Raw genomic sequence first — 16,096 nt, 5'->3', positions numbered from 1 at the left:
AGGGCTCTGACCTTCTCCAGCAAGGGTTGGGGAGGATGCTCTCGACTGTTGGGGTTTTGAAGACCCCGTAATTGAAGACCTGCAAGGAGAATAATCACTCCTGAAGGCACCAAGAGACAGGTGTGCTCAGTTACCTTCCCGATGAGGGCTGGTGCCATGGTCTGTTGTATTTCTGGTTTTTGTTCATATTTGATATGAAACAGTCTCTCTTCTGGGACACTACCCTCATTTATTTATTTTTTTTTTATCAGTAAAGGGCAAACCTTACTAAGTTTTTTATTCAATAGCTGGTGAAATTGATTTAGGGGAATAAGGTGATAAAAGGAAGGTTTAGATCAATAAAAGGTTTCTCTTTGCTGAAAGACAATGCTAATCTGCTTTTTGAGAGATGAATAAGCAGTGAGCGAGAGACAGCACGTGTGCAACTGTAATTTTTTAGGAAAAGAAATAGTGTAACTGAGAATTTGTGTGACTATTTAATTATATTTATGCTGACTACAGCACTGAGATATCTTGCTTAAACATCTCAAACCCCTCTCCCCGCTCCTCAGCCGGAGTCTCTGAACATGGCTTTTAATTGACAAAATGTATTTTAGGAACATAAGGATTAATTAAAATGCATACTGGCAGTGAAAATGAGGTGGTTTTGCCATAAGGTTGTAATCAGGAAGTATCTGCAAGGGAAATGTCTAGAGTTATTTTTCCTCTTGACTGCAGCTGAAGATGACCACCTGGCTGAAATGTCACAGCTGCTTGCTTTTGTAGTATCTATTTCAGTGTGTAATTTAGATGGTCCCCTTCCTTCTAATTTCTGCATCAGCACCAAGCTGTAGTATCCTTGGGGAGGGAGGGGGAGTGTCTGTCTTTTTTATTACTTGGGTTTTATGAATAAGGCATGTGCTGGAGTTCTGCCAAGGCCACCAAGGCTGAGCTGTTAGTTTGGGATGCAGTGTCTTTCCTCACCTGGCTGTGGAGCGTTTGCTGGAAGGAGGCTTTTTGTCCTTCAGTGCTAGGTTTTTTTTAAAGTAGTATTTTCAAGGTAGTGTGCAAACGTGGACGAGGTGGTGCAATTCCTCTCCCTTTCATAAACATGAGTAGTCCCAAGAAGCTGGAGATGGAGAGCTTGTTTCAAGTAGAAAAGTTAAGGGTGAAACTTCATGAGAAAAGTCATCCTGATGCCTTGTGTTAGCTGACACCTGGTAACTGGGGCTGTGGTTAGACATCCCCTTGTGAAACTAGCTGGTATGTTTGGAGATGTTATCACCCCATATCTGTCCATTCAGCCCCTACCAGCAGAGACTGAGGAACGAGCCGAGAGCTCTCTTCAGCTGCTTTGTTATAAAGGCAGCCAGTGTAGAAGTCCTCTGTTGGTATTTCAAAAATAGCCGGCTGATGTTGGGTTGGAAGCTGATGAGTGCTCTTCATCCATCTGCCAGCTCCGAATATTTGAACAGCTGGAGGAGGTAATTTCCTCAGTTGCTCCAGCTCGAATTCCAAGAGGTAAAGTTCTAATGAAGAAAATGCAAGGTGTAGGTTTCACGTGTGGTAGCAAGTTAAGAGCCTAAGCTTCGACTTGACCAGCTAGCATACATTAGAAACATTTGCTGCCTTGTGTGCGCTGGAGCTTTAGAAAGTGCATCAGCGTGTTGTAACTTGCACCTTCAAATTCTAGTCAAGACAAACCTTTAGGCAAAGACTCCCAAGTAGAATTAACCACAGTCAGCTAAGATATTTTTAAACATCACCTACTTGGTCTGCACTAGATGCTAAATGATGTTTAAAAACATGTTGGCCAACCCGTGTTTAATTAATGTTTTCTTATCTATGCGAGTCCTAAATCAGTTTGATTCTGGATGAGTTTCAATCCTGCTGATACAAGAATAATATTTCTGTAGCTTAGAAGGTTCTCGCTGTGCTTAACAATTGCATATTTTTCCTGTTTGTGGGGACAGATGCTAGCTAGTAGGTTGAGTAAATTCCAGTGTTTTTAGAAGATGAGGAAGTTTCTTTCCAGTTTCTGTTTCTACATGTTAATTTTAAAAGCTGGTGTGGTTGTGTATTAGAATCCCAAGACTGGTTATTCTCCTGCAAGTACTTTTAGAGGGAAACAAAACGTTTTTCCTTATCTGTTGTCTTCGAGTTTGTGTTCAGCATTATTTTCGCATGCGTATGCACACAGAAGCTGGCTTAGCTAAATGGCCTGGAGGCTGAACTTCGCGGTGTTGTGCTTTGAGACCCGTCTTACGAGCCTGAATTTATTATGCTGCCTGAGCTGCCAGGTTGGGGCTGTCTGAACGTATAAACCAGATAAGAAACTTCTGGAGGTCTGAGCTTCTGGAGAGCCTCAGAAGCTCTCAGGCTGGGTCTCTCCAGGTAGAGTCCCCCGAACCGTCCTTGTACTGTGCCGTCCGCCTCCTCTTTTCAGTTTCAGAAATTGGAGCATGAGACAAGAGATGCGTGCGCAAGCGAGCGGGCAGCCAGTTCCAGGCTCAAGCCTTAAGAGGAGTCATAAAAGCCTTAAATATTCAGAGGGAAAAGCAGAAAAAACAAATCCTATGTGTTGGAGGTGAATGCATTATCCCTGTATTCTAAGAAAGTAATTGGCTGGTCTGAGTGCATTCTGTCATCGTAGTGTCTCGGTATGACTCTGTATGTTACCATAAAAATACATGGTGAGGAATTAAATCATTCTTTTACCTCCTTTCCTTCCCTCCTCTTGGGTGGTTGTATTTTGGTATATTTTTTTTTTTTTGTGAGTACTGAGGTGTTCTTGCCTAATTAGCTTTGGCAGATTTTTCCTGGCATAGGAGAACCTGTACTCACGTAAAGTTCTTTTCCTGCCCTTCCTATATAAAAGTAAAATTTTAGATGATTCTGATAAAATACTTGCCTTTTTTTCAGCTGGGGGAAAGTTAACCGTTGATCTGAATCTGAAACAAAGAATCATATTGAAAATTATTGTCACTTTTCTAAGGGAATGGACTCCATTCATTCTGGAGATGTCTACAAAACCTTGGTCTTGCATTTACCCAGTATCTATCTGAAGTAGTTAGAAAACTGGTAACAGAGGTTTAATTGCCCAATATATGTAGATTTAAGCCAGTTCCACATGTTGCAGTGTCACTTGCTAGATGCATGGTCATTCAAAAGTTCCCATGCCTGTAAAGCCAAATAAATGCTAGGGCAAGAGACAGGCTGTATGGACAGATCGAAGCAACTTTGAGGGTTTACTATCTCATTTTTTCACCCTCTCATGTCTAACCATCAATATATTTCATTATCTTGGAAACCATCTGAGCATCCAAATAGCGCACTCTACCAAAAGCACAAATCTATAGTTAATTCAATGGTCGCATCCCACTTGATCAAAACCGAGCTTGCTTGCTTTCATCTCTGTGTCTCTGCTTTACAGACGAGGTGAGTGAAATGTATTTATAGCTAGGAAGGCGCGTGCTGATGCTGGAAGAGCTCCTGTCAGTTCAGTGTAGCAGCCCATCTGCTGATCCTCGTGGGCAGCAGAGAGCCCGTCTCCCTTGTGTGCTCTGCGCTGGCCCTTGATGAAGTTGGTATCAAATCCACAGATCCTCTGAACTGCAGCTGTCAACCACAGTTTCCCGCCCCGCTGCTTTCTCAGCAGCCAGCCCACCGCTATGGAGGTCATTCCCATAGCACAGCCAAGTGCTGCTGGTCTCAGCATCCACAGCGAAAAGGAGGAGTTAATGTTAGATGTGGCTTTTTGAGGAAGAAGAAATAAAACCCCGAAAAGCACCCGCTTTCCCCTACTCTGCCACTGAATTATTTAAGTTTGTGCATCACGGTGAGGAACACGGAACATTTGTCTGAGTTATCTCTTTCTTGAGTAAACACGATGGCGTCTGCAGCGAGAAATTAGAGGGAAATGGAAATCCAGAGTGATAGAACCTGGATCAGCATATGCGGAGTCACCGGAGTGCCTTGAGAAAGCTATCAAGGAAAAGGTTTACCTATGGTAGAGCAAAGGAAAGTTATCACCACACAGTGCAAAATGTGCAAAGGCAGTTAGGGAGAAGGAAGTGCATTTTATAGAATGTATTCTGCTTTCTGCTATGGAGGTGAGAGGAACCAAAGTTGCTTACTGCAACAACTTGTCATTACTGCTGTAGAATCATAGAATCATAGAATGTTTGGGTTGGAAGGGACCTTTAAAGGTCATCTAGTCCAACTCCCCTGCAGTAAGCAGGGACATTTTCAACTAGATCAGGTTGCTCAGAGCCTCATGAAGCCTGGCCTTGAATGTGCTGTAGACTGGGTGTTACCAATTTTCAAGACAACGTGGTGTTGTTGCTTATTTTTAAGACATGTCTGTGTTAGAAAATTTGTGCAAACTTCTGTTTTTTGCTGGAGAATAGTATTTGGGACTACAAAGACAGCTTGCTTTAACAGCTCATATTGTATAATAATTGTTTCAGGTTATATGTGTTTCTTTTGGTGCATGTGTGTTGTAGCCTGTGGGCTCTACTTCAAGGAGGTCTTGCCCCAGTTCAGATACTGCTTGCAAATTGAATAATAAAAGGTATTTTGCATGGATGGGAATGCTTGCTTCCTTCAAAATCAATCATAATTTATTTTTCTGGTAACAAGAAAAAATATAATTATAAATATCCTTTCGTAGCCCGTGAAAAGCAATATCATAGAGTCGTATTTTGTCTTGCAGTGGGTGCTGGTGACTCTTGCTGACAATTCAACAGTGGAATTCACGGACAGGCTTTAGACTTCAATCAATCAATCAGCTGAGTTTACTTAGACATTAAAAATCTTTAGACTGGGAATGCGTTTTGAAAACAAGCTATTACCTTGAAGTTCGGTGTAACTTTGAGAAGGCTGTAACTGCCAGAAAGGGAAGTCTGGGGCTGAGAAGTGCCTACTCAGCTGGACGGAGCTGGTGCAGTTTCAGTGCTGGTTGTAGTTACAGGCTTCCTTTTTCAGTCCTGATGTGTCTTGGCTTATGTACTCATGATTTTATAAATAGCAGTTGAGGTTGTATAATAAACTACTGCAAGTAAAGGAGAAGGGGACAAATGCGTTTTCCATTAGCAGAATAAAGTATCCATTTAGTTATGTTAAATTGGCGTGGAAGAATTGGGAGCAATCTGTGGGTTATTGATTGGCTCCACAGCCCTGCAGCAGGCTGCAGCTGACAAAAGTCCCAAAGGGGCCGTTTGCTAATCGCAGATAAGCAAAGTGAAGCTTAGGCTGGTGATATGGCTCCCATTTACCAGCCCGCCATCCCCTTCTGCAGCTGCCTAGCTTGGGTCGGGGCTGTCTGCACAGGCGTGTGCCCTCCCCGGGCAGGGGACCTCTGCCGAGCCCCAGGTATTTTCCTACAAATGGTTGTACCTCTTGTTTAAGGCTTCAAACCCCAATGAATAAATTGTAGCACATAACTACTTATCATTTGTTAAGGCAATTCAGTTCCATTCCAAAGTGGCTGCTTTTCTGGAGTAAGTGGAACCTGAAGCTCTTTTCTTAGGTTTGAGAAAATTTAATCCATGATACCCAGCAAGTGTTGTCTATAAGGCATTTTCAAAGGTTATTTCTGTTGCAGGAGAACAAGAAGTAAAATTTATTTTGTGTGTGGGAAGCACAAAGAATGCCGAAAAACTTGATGTTAGGGACAGGCATGTAAGGATGGCAGAATAGTTTGATGTAAAACAGCAAATAAGTAAAGTAATTGCAATAGTGCAAGTGGGGAAGCAATGGAATATTTTCCACTGGGATGAAAATAGGTAGGTAAAAGTTGGAGAGCTAAAAGGAGGTGTTGAGTGGGCAGAGGGGCAGTGGTGGATGGTCCGTAAGGGATGTGGAAGTTTAGCCTTGACTGGACCTTGAATTGGGAGTCTTGGGTCTTATCAGAAAGCAGCTAATGTAGAAATAAAAATAATAAATCAGGTGATTGCAGTCTCTGTCACTATTTGAATTTTCAGTGAGGAAGCAAGACTAGAGTTGATCCATGGAAAAAGTAGCCAATGTATTGTTATCAGGGACAAGCTGGACAGATAAGGTTAGGAGGATCCCAGAATACCACCAAAAGGGGGGAAAAAAAAAAACCCAAACCACAGAAAAAACACCTTGTGTATGTGCATTAGATCTTCAGAAGGACAGGAGGAGACCTAATTCTTTGTTCAAGTAACCTGAGGTTCACCACCATCTGGGGTGCAAGACAAGCAGAGAGATTTCTAACAAGTTTGTATTGCATCCTGTCAAAACGAGAGTGATGGTTTTAATTGTTACAGACAAAAATGTATCCTTGGGACATCCTCCCTGATTTTGGAGTGACACCAGCGATTAACTTGGCTCGGTTTAACATGCAGCCGGTTTGCCAGACTCATAATTGCAAAGTTTTAATTTCCCAAAAGAGAGAAAACAGTCTTTGCTGCTTTCAGAAGAGTTTCAGTGCAAGAAACTGTGCTTGCGGTGTACTCTGGGAAGGAGATACCGTGGAAGATTATTCCCCAGCCAGATTGTATCCTGATTTCTGTAATAACAACAAGGTGTCTGCTACATCTGGAGGTCGTTTACTGTGTCACTTAGAACAATGATTAGAGGGTATTGCTCACCTATATATGACAGGACAGCAGAAGTATTTTGTCCTCCATATGTCCTGCTCTGTGATGCTCCTATGCTGAAATTGATTTTGTCTATTTGAATTTGTCCAAATTTGCAGGAATTTTGTCCCATTGAAACACTCGATTTTTATTTTTTTTTTAAAGTAAAAATAAAGGACTACAATTTTCAGTACCAAGCAGTTACAAGGACATTGCCAACCTAGAAGAACGGTACTAATGTGGTCACACATGACCACTGTGATTCTACTGCAGAAGCCTCCGTGGTGTAACTTGGCTGGGCTAATTCAGAATCCCTGCAGTCCTGGGCAGAGTTTCCAAACTAGGGGAGCTGTGATTGAGTTACAGGAAAACACGTCGGTGTGATACACGTTTACACCCCGCTGCAGATGATGCCTGCTGCTGTGTCTGTGTGCCTTGAGAAGTAAAAGATGGCAAATCAAGTTTTTGTGGCCTTTGAGACCAGGTCTCTGAGACACTTTCCGCTCCAGATGAAGGGAAGGATGGGTACTTTGCTTTTGATAGAGAAAATGTAGGGCTGTTTCAGGTGCTGCTTTGTTGCAATGTGAAGTTGTCCCACCATAGAGAAGTTTCCAGGGTTGGTCCCAAGCAGGTTAGTGAGTCTTGCTGCGAGGAGATAAAGGTTGCTTCCTTTCTGTTGGGCTAGGGTTTGGAGTGTGGGGCTTGGTAAAGCTGGGATTTTCTTTAGCCCATTTACTCTGTGAGAAAGAGAGAAACAGAGGTGCCTTTTAAATATTTAACTGTTTTAAACATTATATCTATTAGGAAGAAATCCTTTCCTGTGAGGGTGGTGAGCCCCTGGCCCAGGTTGCCCAGAGAAGCTGTGGCTGCCCCATCCCTGGAGGTGTTCGAGGCCAGGCTGGATGGGGCTTTGAGCAGCCTGGTCTGGTGGGAGGTGTCCCTGCCCAGGGCAGGGGGCTTGGAACTGGATGATCTTTAAGGTCCCTTCCAACCCAAACCATTCTATGATTTGAAAATCTGAGTACAACTATTTTTGAGACATGCTGGAAGGAGATAGTATGTGAAAATCCAACTGGATGATTTCAGTGGTGACTTAGTTTATATGCCGCACATGCGCTACATTATATACTATTAATTCTTCATTTCTCTCTTTAAAATGAACCTGATTATGTAAAGAGAAATCTTTCCATCCTCCCCGCCGCTGCATGCTGCAGCAGAGGGAAGCGTGTTGGGAGCGGTGTGCGATACGTTGGTCTCTGCCTGCTGGAGAGCCGCAGTTGAAACCTCCTAAGGAGCAGCCACGCTCCCCAAGGCTAGGACGTGAATGATAAATGTCTATTTGGCAAACTGATTAGTAAAGCCTTTGCACACTTGGCTGGTTGTATCCTGTTTCCTGGAAGGCTGCCAGATGGAGGAGAAACGGAAATGTAATGGATTGCAGGTTGACGGGTTTTTTTTTCCCCCCTGTTGGTTGGTTGCAAAAAGGCTGAATAAACAGGAGTTGCCTTGAGGTAGGCGAAGTCTTGCTATTTGAAGTCACGCAAACCATGCTCTGGCTCAGCTGTATTTTGTTTCCAGGGCTCCGTAGGGTTGTGTTAGTGACACTTGGTGAGGCTGGGGGAGGCGATTCAACTGGATTTAGTTTAGCTTTTTTAAAACAAATCATAATCCCCAGCCTCTTTGGAGGGGGAAGGGAGAAGTTCCAGCAGATGCATGAGGAGCTGCACACCAGCCTGATTCCTGGGGAGCCTCGGCAGAGCCACACGTTTAACGTGGCTGCCGCTTCCCGAAGCGTGTGGTCGGTTATCAACATCAACCAGAGTGCCAAAATAATTCAGTGCTATAGCCTCAGTTAAATTTTGCGTGATTTAAGGATTTCTATTTCAATGTTTTGAACGCTCCTTAAAATAAACATATGTTCTGCAGATCACTGGCTCTCTGGTGTAGAGAACCCGGCATGTTTCATCGATATTTCTTTGTTTACGGTGAACTTCTTAGGAAATTGTTAAAAAGAGAGCCATGAAATATTACAAACATCCCTCCACATCCCCTCAGATAAAGTTAATACAGTTGATTTGGGCAGATACTGACAAGAAAATGAATTTTAGGGGAGTGTTTGGTTGCCATCTGGAATTTTTCATTCATGTTAAAAATTTGAAGTATTTGAAAAATCATGTCACGGCTCCGAAATCCTGAGGTTGTTTGCAGACAGGAGATTTCAAGGATAAGCACACATTGATTACTTTCATTTTTCTTCTAGTTTCAGAGCTGTTTGGTTAGACAGAAACCTCACAGACAAATTTTTTTTCAGCAGTCAGGAGGTGTCGTTTTTTTTTTTTTTTTTTTAAGACAGAAACAGCTGAGATTAAGCGTTCTTGTAATGGTGTCAGAGCCATAGCTATGGCGATTGGGGTGTGCGTGAGAATACAAGGAGTAAATGCCAAGGTCTGCTTCAGCAAACGATAGTAACACAGTTTTCTAAAATCAAGTAGTATTTGCTGCTGCTGTCACCTTCCTGTTCGTGAGAAGCTGTTCTCTTCTCCCTTCGTTTGTAAATAAAGCCATCTACTTTGACAAGTGGATTTGATAAACATAACTAGCCTCCTCTCTGTCAGGCAGCATTTTATTAAGTCATTAATTCTGTTGTGAGCAGATTTATGTAGGCATCAAATGCTTTGGGTAATCTCTTTTATGTAGACTAAGATAAAAACGTAATAATGTTGCTATGTTCTGGCAAGCTGATGCTTTAGATGATGCTCTTGTCATTTCCTTCGTTTGCCTCTTTGAAGTGATATTTTCCCCTTAGTGTGGCCGGCTTGCTTCGCAGTGCCCTGAAACAGCAGAGGTGGGTTTTGATATTCTGCAACTTTTGTTAAAGCGCATTGGCTGGTCTTTAATTATTAACATGTACTGATTGTGCATAGTATTTCCACCAGCTGATTTCATTGTACAACCTTCTCCAACGTTGCTTTTGCTTCGCTTGGCTATGAAACCGAGTCTGAAAGCAAATACTTTGGCTGAAATGATGGCATCTTTTGGCAGCTGTGGGTTACCAGGTGTTCTGCGTTACTGTCTTTTACCCTTAATAAAATACCTCGTGTCACAACTGCTAGCAGCTCAACAAAGGTTGGACCACACAGGGTCTGCTGGTCAGGATAGAGGGGAAAAGGTTGAAGGAAAAAGGAGCGGGGGAAGGGGGGAATGAGCTGTTTGAAAGCAGCTGTTTTGGCTGCTGTTTCTGCTTTCCTGCTTTGTGTTCTGCAGCGTCTCCTGTATTTATTACTTTTAATATCATGGTGGTTTTCACAATTTACTTAGTGTCTAGCAGTCCAAGTTTGAAACCAGCCACATTTTGAGAAAGTATGGCTGAGGATCTTGTTCCCTTTCTCCATCCTCCAGAACAGTTTTCTTTCCTGAAAAGTTTGTCCAAAATAGCTAACCAAAAAGATGAAATATTCCCAAGATTACGTTTTGGTAATGTCAGCAGGCGTCCTGTCAATTGTCAGCACTGTGAACATACCGCCTGCTTGCGAATATCCTCTTCATGTTGGGGATTCTCATAGAAACTTTTCCCTGCCTCGTGCCAGCATCTAGCTATTTTTACTTAACTGCATAGTTTCTTTAGAAACTGCTGTATAGATTAAAAACACATGGCTACCAGAGCATATGTTTCAGCAGAGGAATGCTGAAAGCCAGAGGATTGTATTAAAAGTTGGTAAATGCACTTTTCGAACCTAGTGCCATAAGAAGATTCTTTATCATCCTGGGGCGGGGGGGGGCGGTTTGGGTGTTTGCAAAAGTATGTCCATGAGGCTGAGCCATTAAAAATGTACAATGACTAAAATAACTGTTGCAAACTTGGAAGATCATGAATATAGCATAATCAAATACAAAATGCATAATTGCTTGCAAGATTTGATGTATCACTGGCTTTCCTTGTTACATGGTTGTAGAAGTACTGTATGTTGTGACTGAAATTATTATTGCAATTTTTTTCCAGGCGACTGGCTGGCAATGACCTTTCTTTTATCCATCCAAAGGCCTTGTCTGGGTTGAAAGAACTCAAAGTTCTGTAAGTAATCGGGTTTTAGAACTTCATAGCTAGCTGTATGCTTTCTTAGTGCACAGCCAGCCTGTTTACTGGTAGGCTGGATTAATATTTCCCCCCCCTTCTCTGCTGGCCCCCCCCCCCAAAAAAAAATCACAGCTCTCCTACATTATTATTTTGTTATATAATGCTTGTTTTAAGTGGTGATGATGAGCACTTGGTGAATTTGACGAAAATGTAATTACTGTGTTTAACTAGAACGCTTACTTGCTTCTGAAGTATATCTTGTAGCACAAGAGTCCTAAGAAGGAAAATTTCTAAAAAGGACACGTAAAGCTTTTTGTTGTTCTCCACCCCCTCGCCTTACTCCGTCAGGTGTCCTGACATCATCAGGTAGCACTACTACTCGGACATGTAAAAACACTATTTGACCTTGGAATCAACCCGTGCCGGTGATAGAAATAACTGTCATAGTTCGATGCTTCTTTAGATGAAAATTACTTGCTATTAAAAAAAAAAAAAGTTTTAATAAAAAGAAGTTAGACTTATATGCCCTGTTTTCCATATCCTGTCGTCTTTTCCGAAATAAGAATATTCATTTCAACTGTTTTCCCACAGCTAAGAATAAAAAGAGCTTTCTGTTGTGTGGTGTTTTAAAAACCTGGATCCAGAAATCGTAGCATTTATGCTGATGTAAATATTTTCAGTTGCTAGTAGGATAATAGATAGTTAATTAAACAGGTATTTAAAAAACCTAGTGGAAAAGGACCCTGAGTTTTTAAAGAAAGAAACATAAACAAACAGCATAAGCAGGGTACAGATGAGGAAGCTGCCCGTCTGCAATACTACTTAATATGATGTTTTGTAAATTGAATGCAGAGTGTCAAGGCTTTTGAAGGTATCTCTGCCAGGATACTCAATACTGGGTGCCTGAAATTCTAGCAGTTCTTGAAAAATTTGAGACTTGGATATTAATTAACAGTAAACTTCCTTGTTCACTTGCTTTTTACCCCAGTATGCACCAAAATCTAGTAATGTTTTATGATGTGTGAGATCTCAGTTACTTACGTTCTCTTTATAGAAGAACTCATCATGCGATAAGATGTTGACCTATAAGAGAAGTCCTTAAAAAAAACCCAGTATAGGTTAATTCAGCTTGGCTCTAGTTTCCTTCTGTGTCTTTTTAACGTTGTGCCCAGAGGTGCTTTGTTGTGAACACACTTTGTAAATTAGATTGTTAATGCATTGTGTATTGATGCGGCTTTAAGAAAAATCAGAGGTTTGTGTCTTTTGTAGCACGTATAGGATCATTTCACAAGAAAATAATAAAATACCATGCGTTGTAGCAAATTTGTACTAGTGTCAGTTGCTCAACCTCTTCAGTGAGTTCCCAGGGGATTTTCAGAGTATTATGTCAGAGGCTTGTTCTCTGCCAGTTAATGTAGTTAATGAATGAGTTGTAAATAAAACTGAAATAGACCGTTTTCTTTTCATTGTTGCCTTTGGGTATCTGGTCTTGATAATTCTACCTGTTTTTACGGACACTCTAGAAATCTTTGAAACCGTAACAGGACCATGGTCTCTTTTGTCACCTCTACTGCTCATAAAGTTTAATGTCAAATTCTTCTTTACTAACACGGTGGATTTTTACAGAACCCTACAGAACAATCAGCTGAAGACTGTACCTAATGAGGCCATCAGAGGATTAAGCGGTTTACAGTCCTTGTAAGTTTTCTTACTTTGCTTTTCTTCTTGTATTGTTCTCCAAGTTTCACTTTCAGTCACTTGGTACGTTTGCTTTGTTCAGTACAGTTTTGAAGTATAATCCTGTATGTGTAATAACATACCTAGACTTTATGATACTGCAATTGCAGCTGGAGCAAAGTTTCCCAAGTAAAGTTCGTAAAGAATTTTATTTGTCATCTCTGGTGGGGTGACCCAAATCCAGACTCTTTCAAAACCCAAACCCAGGTACAAGGTTGCTGTATAAACGCAGTGGTGGTGGAGTTAAAACATTTATCATCCTTCTTGCATGTCCTAAGGTGTTGAAGCAATTTTAAAATGTTGTGCAAAAATGAATCATGCCCGTGTCTTTTGTATCCGGAGGAGGAAAAGGGGTTTCTGGGAAGGAGTGTTGCTTGAGACATGCATAGTATTGGTTTTACTGGAAGGTGTTGAAATCGGACAGACAGTTACGAACACCTCAGCCATTACTGCTAGTTGCTCATAAGATATTTCACATGTGCTTATACTATCTCATGGCTTATTATGTTTTATAAAGCATCTTAATCAGCCCTTAATACTTAGTTACAGCTCTCTAGGTGGTAGATGCTTATCACTGTGATGAGGAGGCGGTGGGGGGAAGGGCTTCAAAATTTTTCCTCCTTTCAGCTTACCTGCAGAGCAAGAGCACAGACGATGTATGTATTCCCTCTGTGCCCAAAATCAGGTTTCTGGCCTAAGCTCCTGTTTCTTTCAGTGTTGCATCAGGTTATGGAATAATTTTGCAAAAAACAAAATTTAAAAAAAAAAAATTATCAGTTTTGCCAAATAGCTTTGCAAACTTATTGCGCAACTTCTGCAAAGGTGCTTTCTGCATTCCCTAAACTTGGATCTTGGCCACTGCCTTCTCGCAGTCACTCGAGTATTCCCGCCTTTTCCATCTGGAGTGAGCAGCACGGCAGCACGGGGCAGAATGAGATTGGCTGCGGATTAAGGCGGTTTGGGAGCGGGAGGCTCTGCAGCGCGGGGACGTGGCACCTCCCGGTACAGCCCCGGTCCTGCTTCTGCTGGGCTGCTCACCAGCTGGCATCTCCAGCCAGCGCGGGAAGCACCCGGCTCCCAGCAGCAGAGAGCAGCGAGTTCTCATGCCATGCTTGGCGCTGACTTTTCCAAGTTCTTGGATCCAAGAGTAGGACAGATGCAGGTTTCCACTTTCCAAATTTAATATCCATGTTTCCCCCTTGTTTTCAGTGTGTGTGTGTGTGTGTGGAAGAGAGAGCACCTCGTCCGAGGGCTGCAGTCTGCTTAGTGCAAATAACCATGCAGTGTAATAAAAATCCTTCAAATTACATGATGTGAATAACCCTTTAGTAATTATTTAAAAAAACAAAACAAAACTCCTTCCTGGCTTCCAGCATTTCTGTGATGCCAAAAAATAAACTACTTCAGTAAATACTTTCGTTGTCTACAAATCATCTATTTTGTTTTCGATGAACGTGCTTTTTTTTCCTCTACTTATTTACAGTAATGTTTGTTCTCTAATTAAAGTTTAAAATACTAAATCTCCAGTTGCCGGTTTGATGGTAATTTTATGTGCAAAAGGGAAAGGACAAAACTAAGGGAAAAATAATGAATGTATAAATTAAACTAGCATCTCTCTCTTTTAAATCCCTATATTTTTAATACTATTGGAAAGAAGATGATGTTGAGCCATTTAAAAAGACACTTTAATTGATGAAAAAAAATCATAGAATAATTATGTAATATTGTATAATGTAACAACTGTAATCACTTGCCATAAGATCATTGTAATTAAAATGTAATAGTAACAAATTAAAGTGTGGTGAGTTTTCCCTTTCTGGGAGCTTCATTGTTCATAGGCAAATGATAAATTGTATCAATTTTAGGAAGGTGAAAAAGGAGGAAACTGGATTAATAAGTAGCAAGCTACTTGTTACTTCTTTTTTGGAGGAAAACCAGATTGAGACTTCAGAATAGCTGTTAGAAATATGGGAGGGGGTGGCAAATCCAGTGTGGAAGTCGTCGGTGCCAGAAGCTCAGGACAATCCGCTGATGTGGATCAGGCTTTGGGTTGCCCCCCCTCTGCCCCTGGGAAGGGTGCTGTCTGCATCACAAGGTCACCATAATTTGTTAGAATTGGCATCAATTTGAGAAGAAAATGTTTTTTGAGACAAATGTAGTCAGAAATGTAAAGCATTTTATGTGTGCGGTGTGTTTACTTCATCAGAATGCATTTCTGTCATCTTAACAAATTTCAGGAAAACTTTCAGTTTATTGCATCGCTCATGAAATTACAGCGTATTTATGTATATTCCCTACTAACGTAGGGAGCACCTTCTGGCAAAGGAATGTAGGACTGGTCCTATGAATTTTGTGTGTGAGCATGGAAACCTAAGTGTCAGCATGTTGCTTTATTAATTTATTTTTTAAAAAAAAAAAAGGGGGAAAGTGATTATTTTTTTTCCCCAAAGGAATTTGTGTCAAAAATGGATTTAAAGCTCCTGAGCTGCTCTGACCTTCTTCTAAAACAAATAACTCTTTGCAGAATATATGTTAGAAAACCTGCTTCTGCCTTTTTAATACATACTCTCCATCCAAAACCTGCAAGTTTAAACATCACTTAACTGACTCTCTTCTGGCAGTTTCCCAGTTTGCTCTGAAGTAGGCTTTAGGGGGATTTTTTCTTGGTGAAGACACAAATTACTTGCTCATAAAACTTTATAGTATATTGATAATCATTTGGTTTCCAGCTCCTGTAGAACTCTCCAGTTTCTCTCTTAATGTGCTCCAATTTCTAGCTGCGTAGGAAGGCGGTTGCCACACTGTATGTATTAACAAGCCCAGTAAACATACCTGGGTGGAAATAAAGAAGATGGTTACAGGAGCTTCATGATCTCTAATGTTTATATTATAGCTGGCGAGCAGCCAGCCTGGTTCAGATACTAAACGACAGCTCTTTATTTTCTGTTTACGTTGGATATTTTCCCAGCTCTGGCCTCCGAAAGAGTTAGAATAGAGTCCTTATTTATGGAGGTGAAATTTAGCAAAATGAAAGAGTTTTACCGAGTGGAAACTCGCTGTCTAGCACCCCAAAGAAGTTTATCTGGCAGGATGTATTCTCGCATTGCAAGATGCTGTGATATGTGGGGCCGTGGGACAGCACTACAGGACAGAAGGCACTAGTTGCCTGGCTTGTGCCCCTGGCTTTTGATAGCAGAAAAGCCTGAGAAATAAGGAGCTTCACAAATGTAAACAATAGTCTTGATGCATTTCAATTACTGCAAAGCATCAGCAGTGTATTTTTGTTGTCACAAGGCAATGAAGTGGCGTACGTTGTACTTCAGATCTGGAAGTGGTGTAGGTGAGGTTTATGGGCGATCCAAGGGTGGTACGGAGAGCCAGAGGAGGCTCAGCGACGCGCTGCTCCCGCAGTGTGCGCAGAGCCTGAAAGGACCAGGGAAACCACTTCAGAGGGTCATTTCTTTAGTGCTTTAGCATATTTAACTGCGATGACTGATTTTGGTAACACTGCTTATTCTGAGCTTTGACCCAGAATGCAGAGATTTGTAAAATGGTTCTGTAAACTACAGCAACTACAGCAACTTTAGTCCCCGGGGAGGGACTCTTTATCAGGGAGTGGAGCGATAGGACGAGGGGTAACGGTTTTAAACTGAAAGAGGGGAGATTTAGATTGGATATTAGGAAGAAATTCTTTCCTGTG

At 41.6% G+C, this 16,096-nt stretch overlaps 1 protein-coding gene across 1 annotated transcript in view; it reads left to right on the top strand.

Annotated features, from left to right (window-relative positions):
* The window catches only part of LGR4 (leucine rich repeat containing G protein-coupled receptor 4), an 82,369-nt gene that overhangs the window by 40,412 nt on the left and 25,861 nt on the right, over positions 1–16,096 (top strand). The window contains exons 3-4 of the mRNA XM_063332994.1: positions 10,585–10,656; positions 12,286–12,357. Coding sequence (XP_063189064.1) covers positions 10,585–10,656; positions 12,286–12,357 — 144 coding nt within the window. The remainder of the gene's footprint in view (positions 1–10,584; positions 10,657–12,285; positions 12,358–16,096) is intronic.

Source organism: Chroicocephalus ridibundus, chromosome 4, assembly GCF_963924245.1.
Source record: "Chroicocephalus ridibundus chromosome 4, bChrRid1.1, whole genome shotgun sequence".
Lineage (NCBI taxonomy): Eukaryota > Metazoa > Chordata > Aves > Charadriiformes > Laridae > Chroicocephalus > Chroicocephalus ridibundus.
The sequence above is the reverse complement of the archived record's forward strand: the minus strand, read 5'-3'. Positions and strand labels throughout refer to the sequence as shown.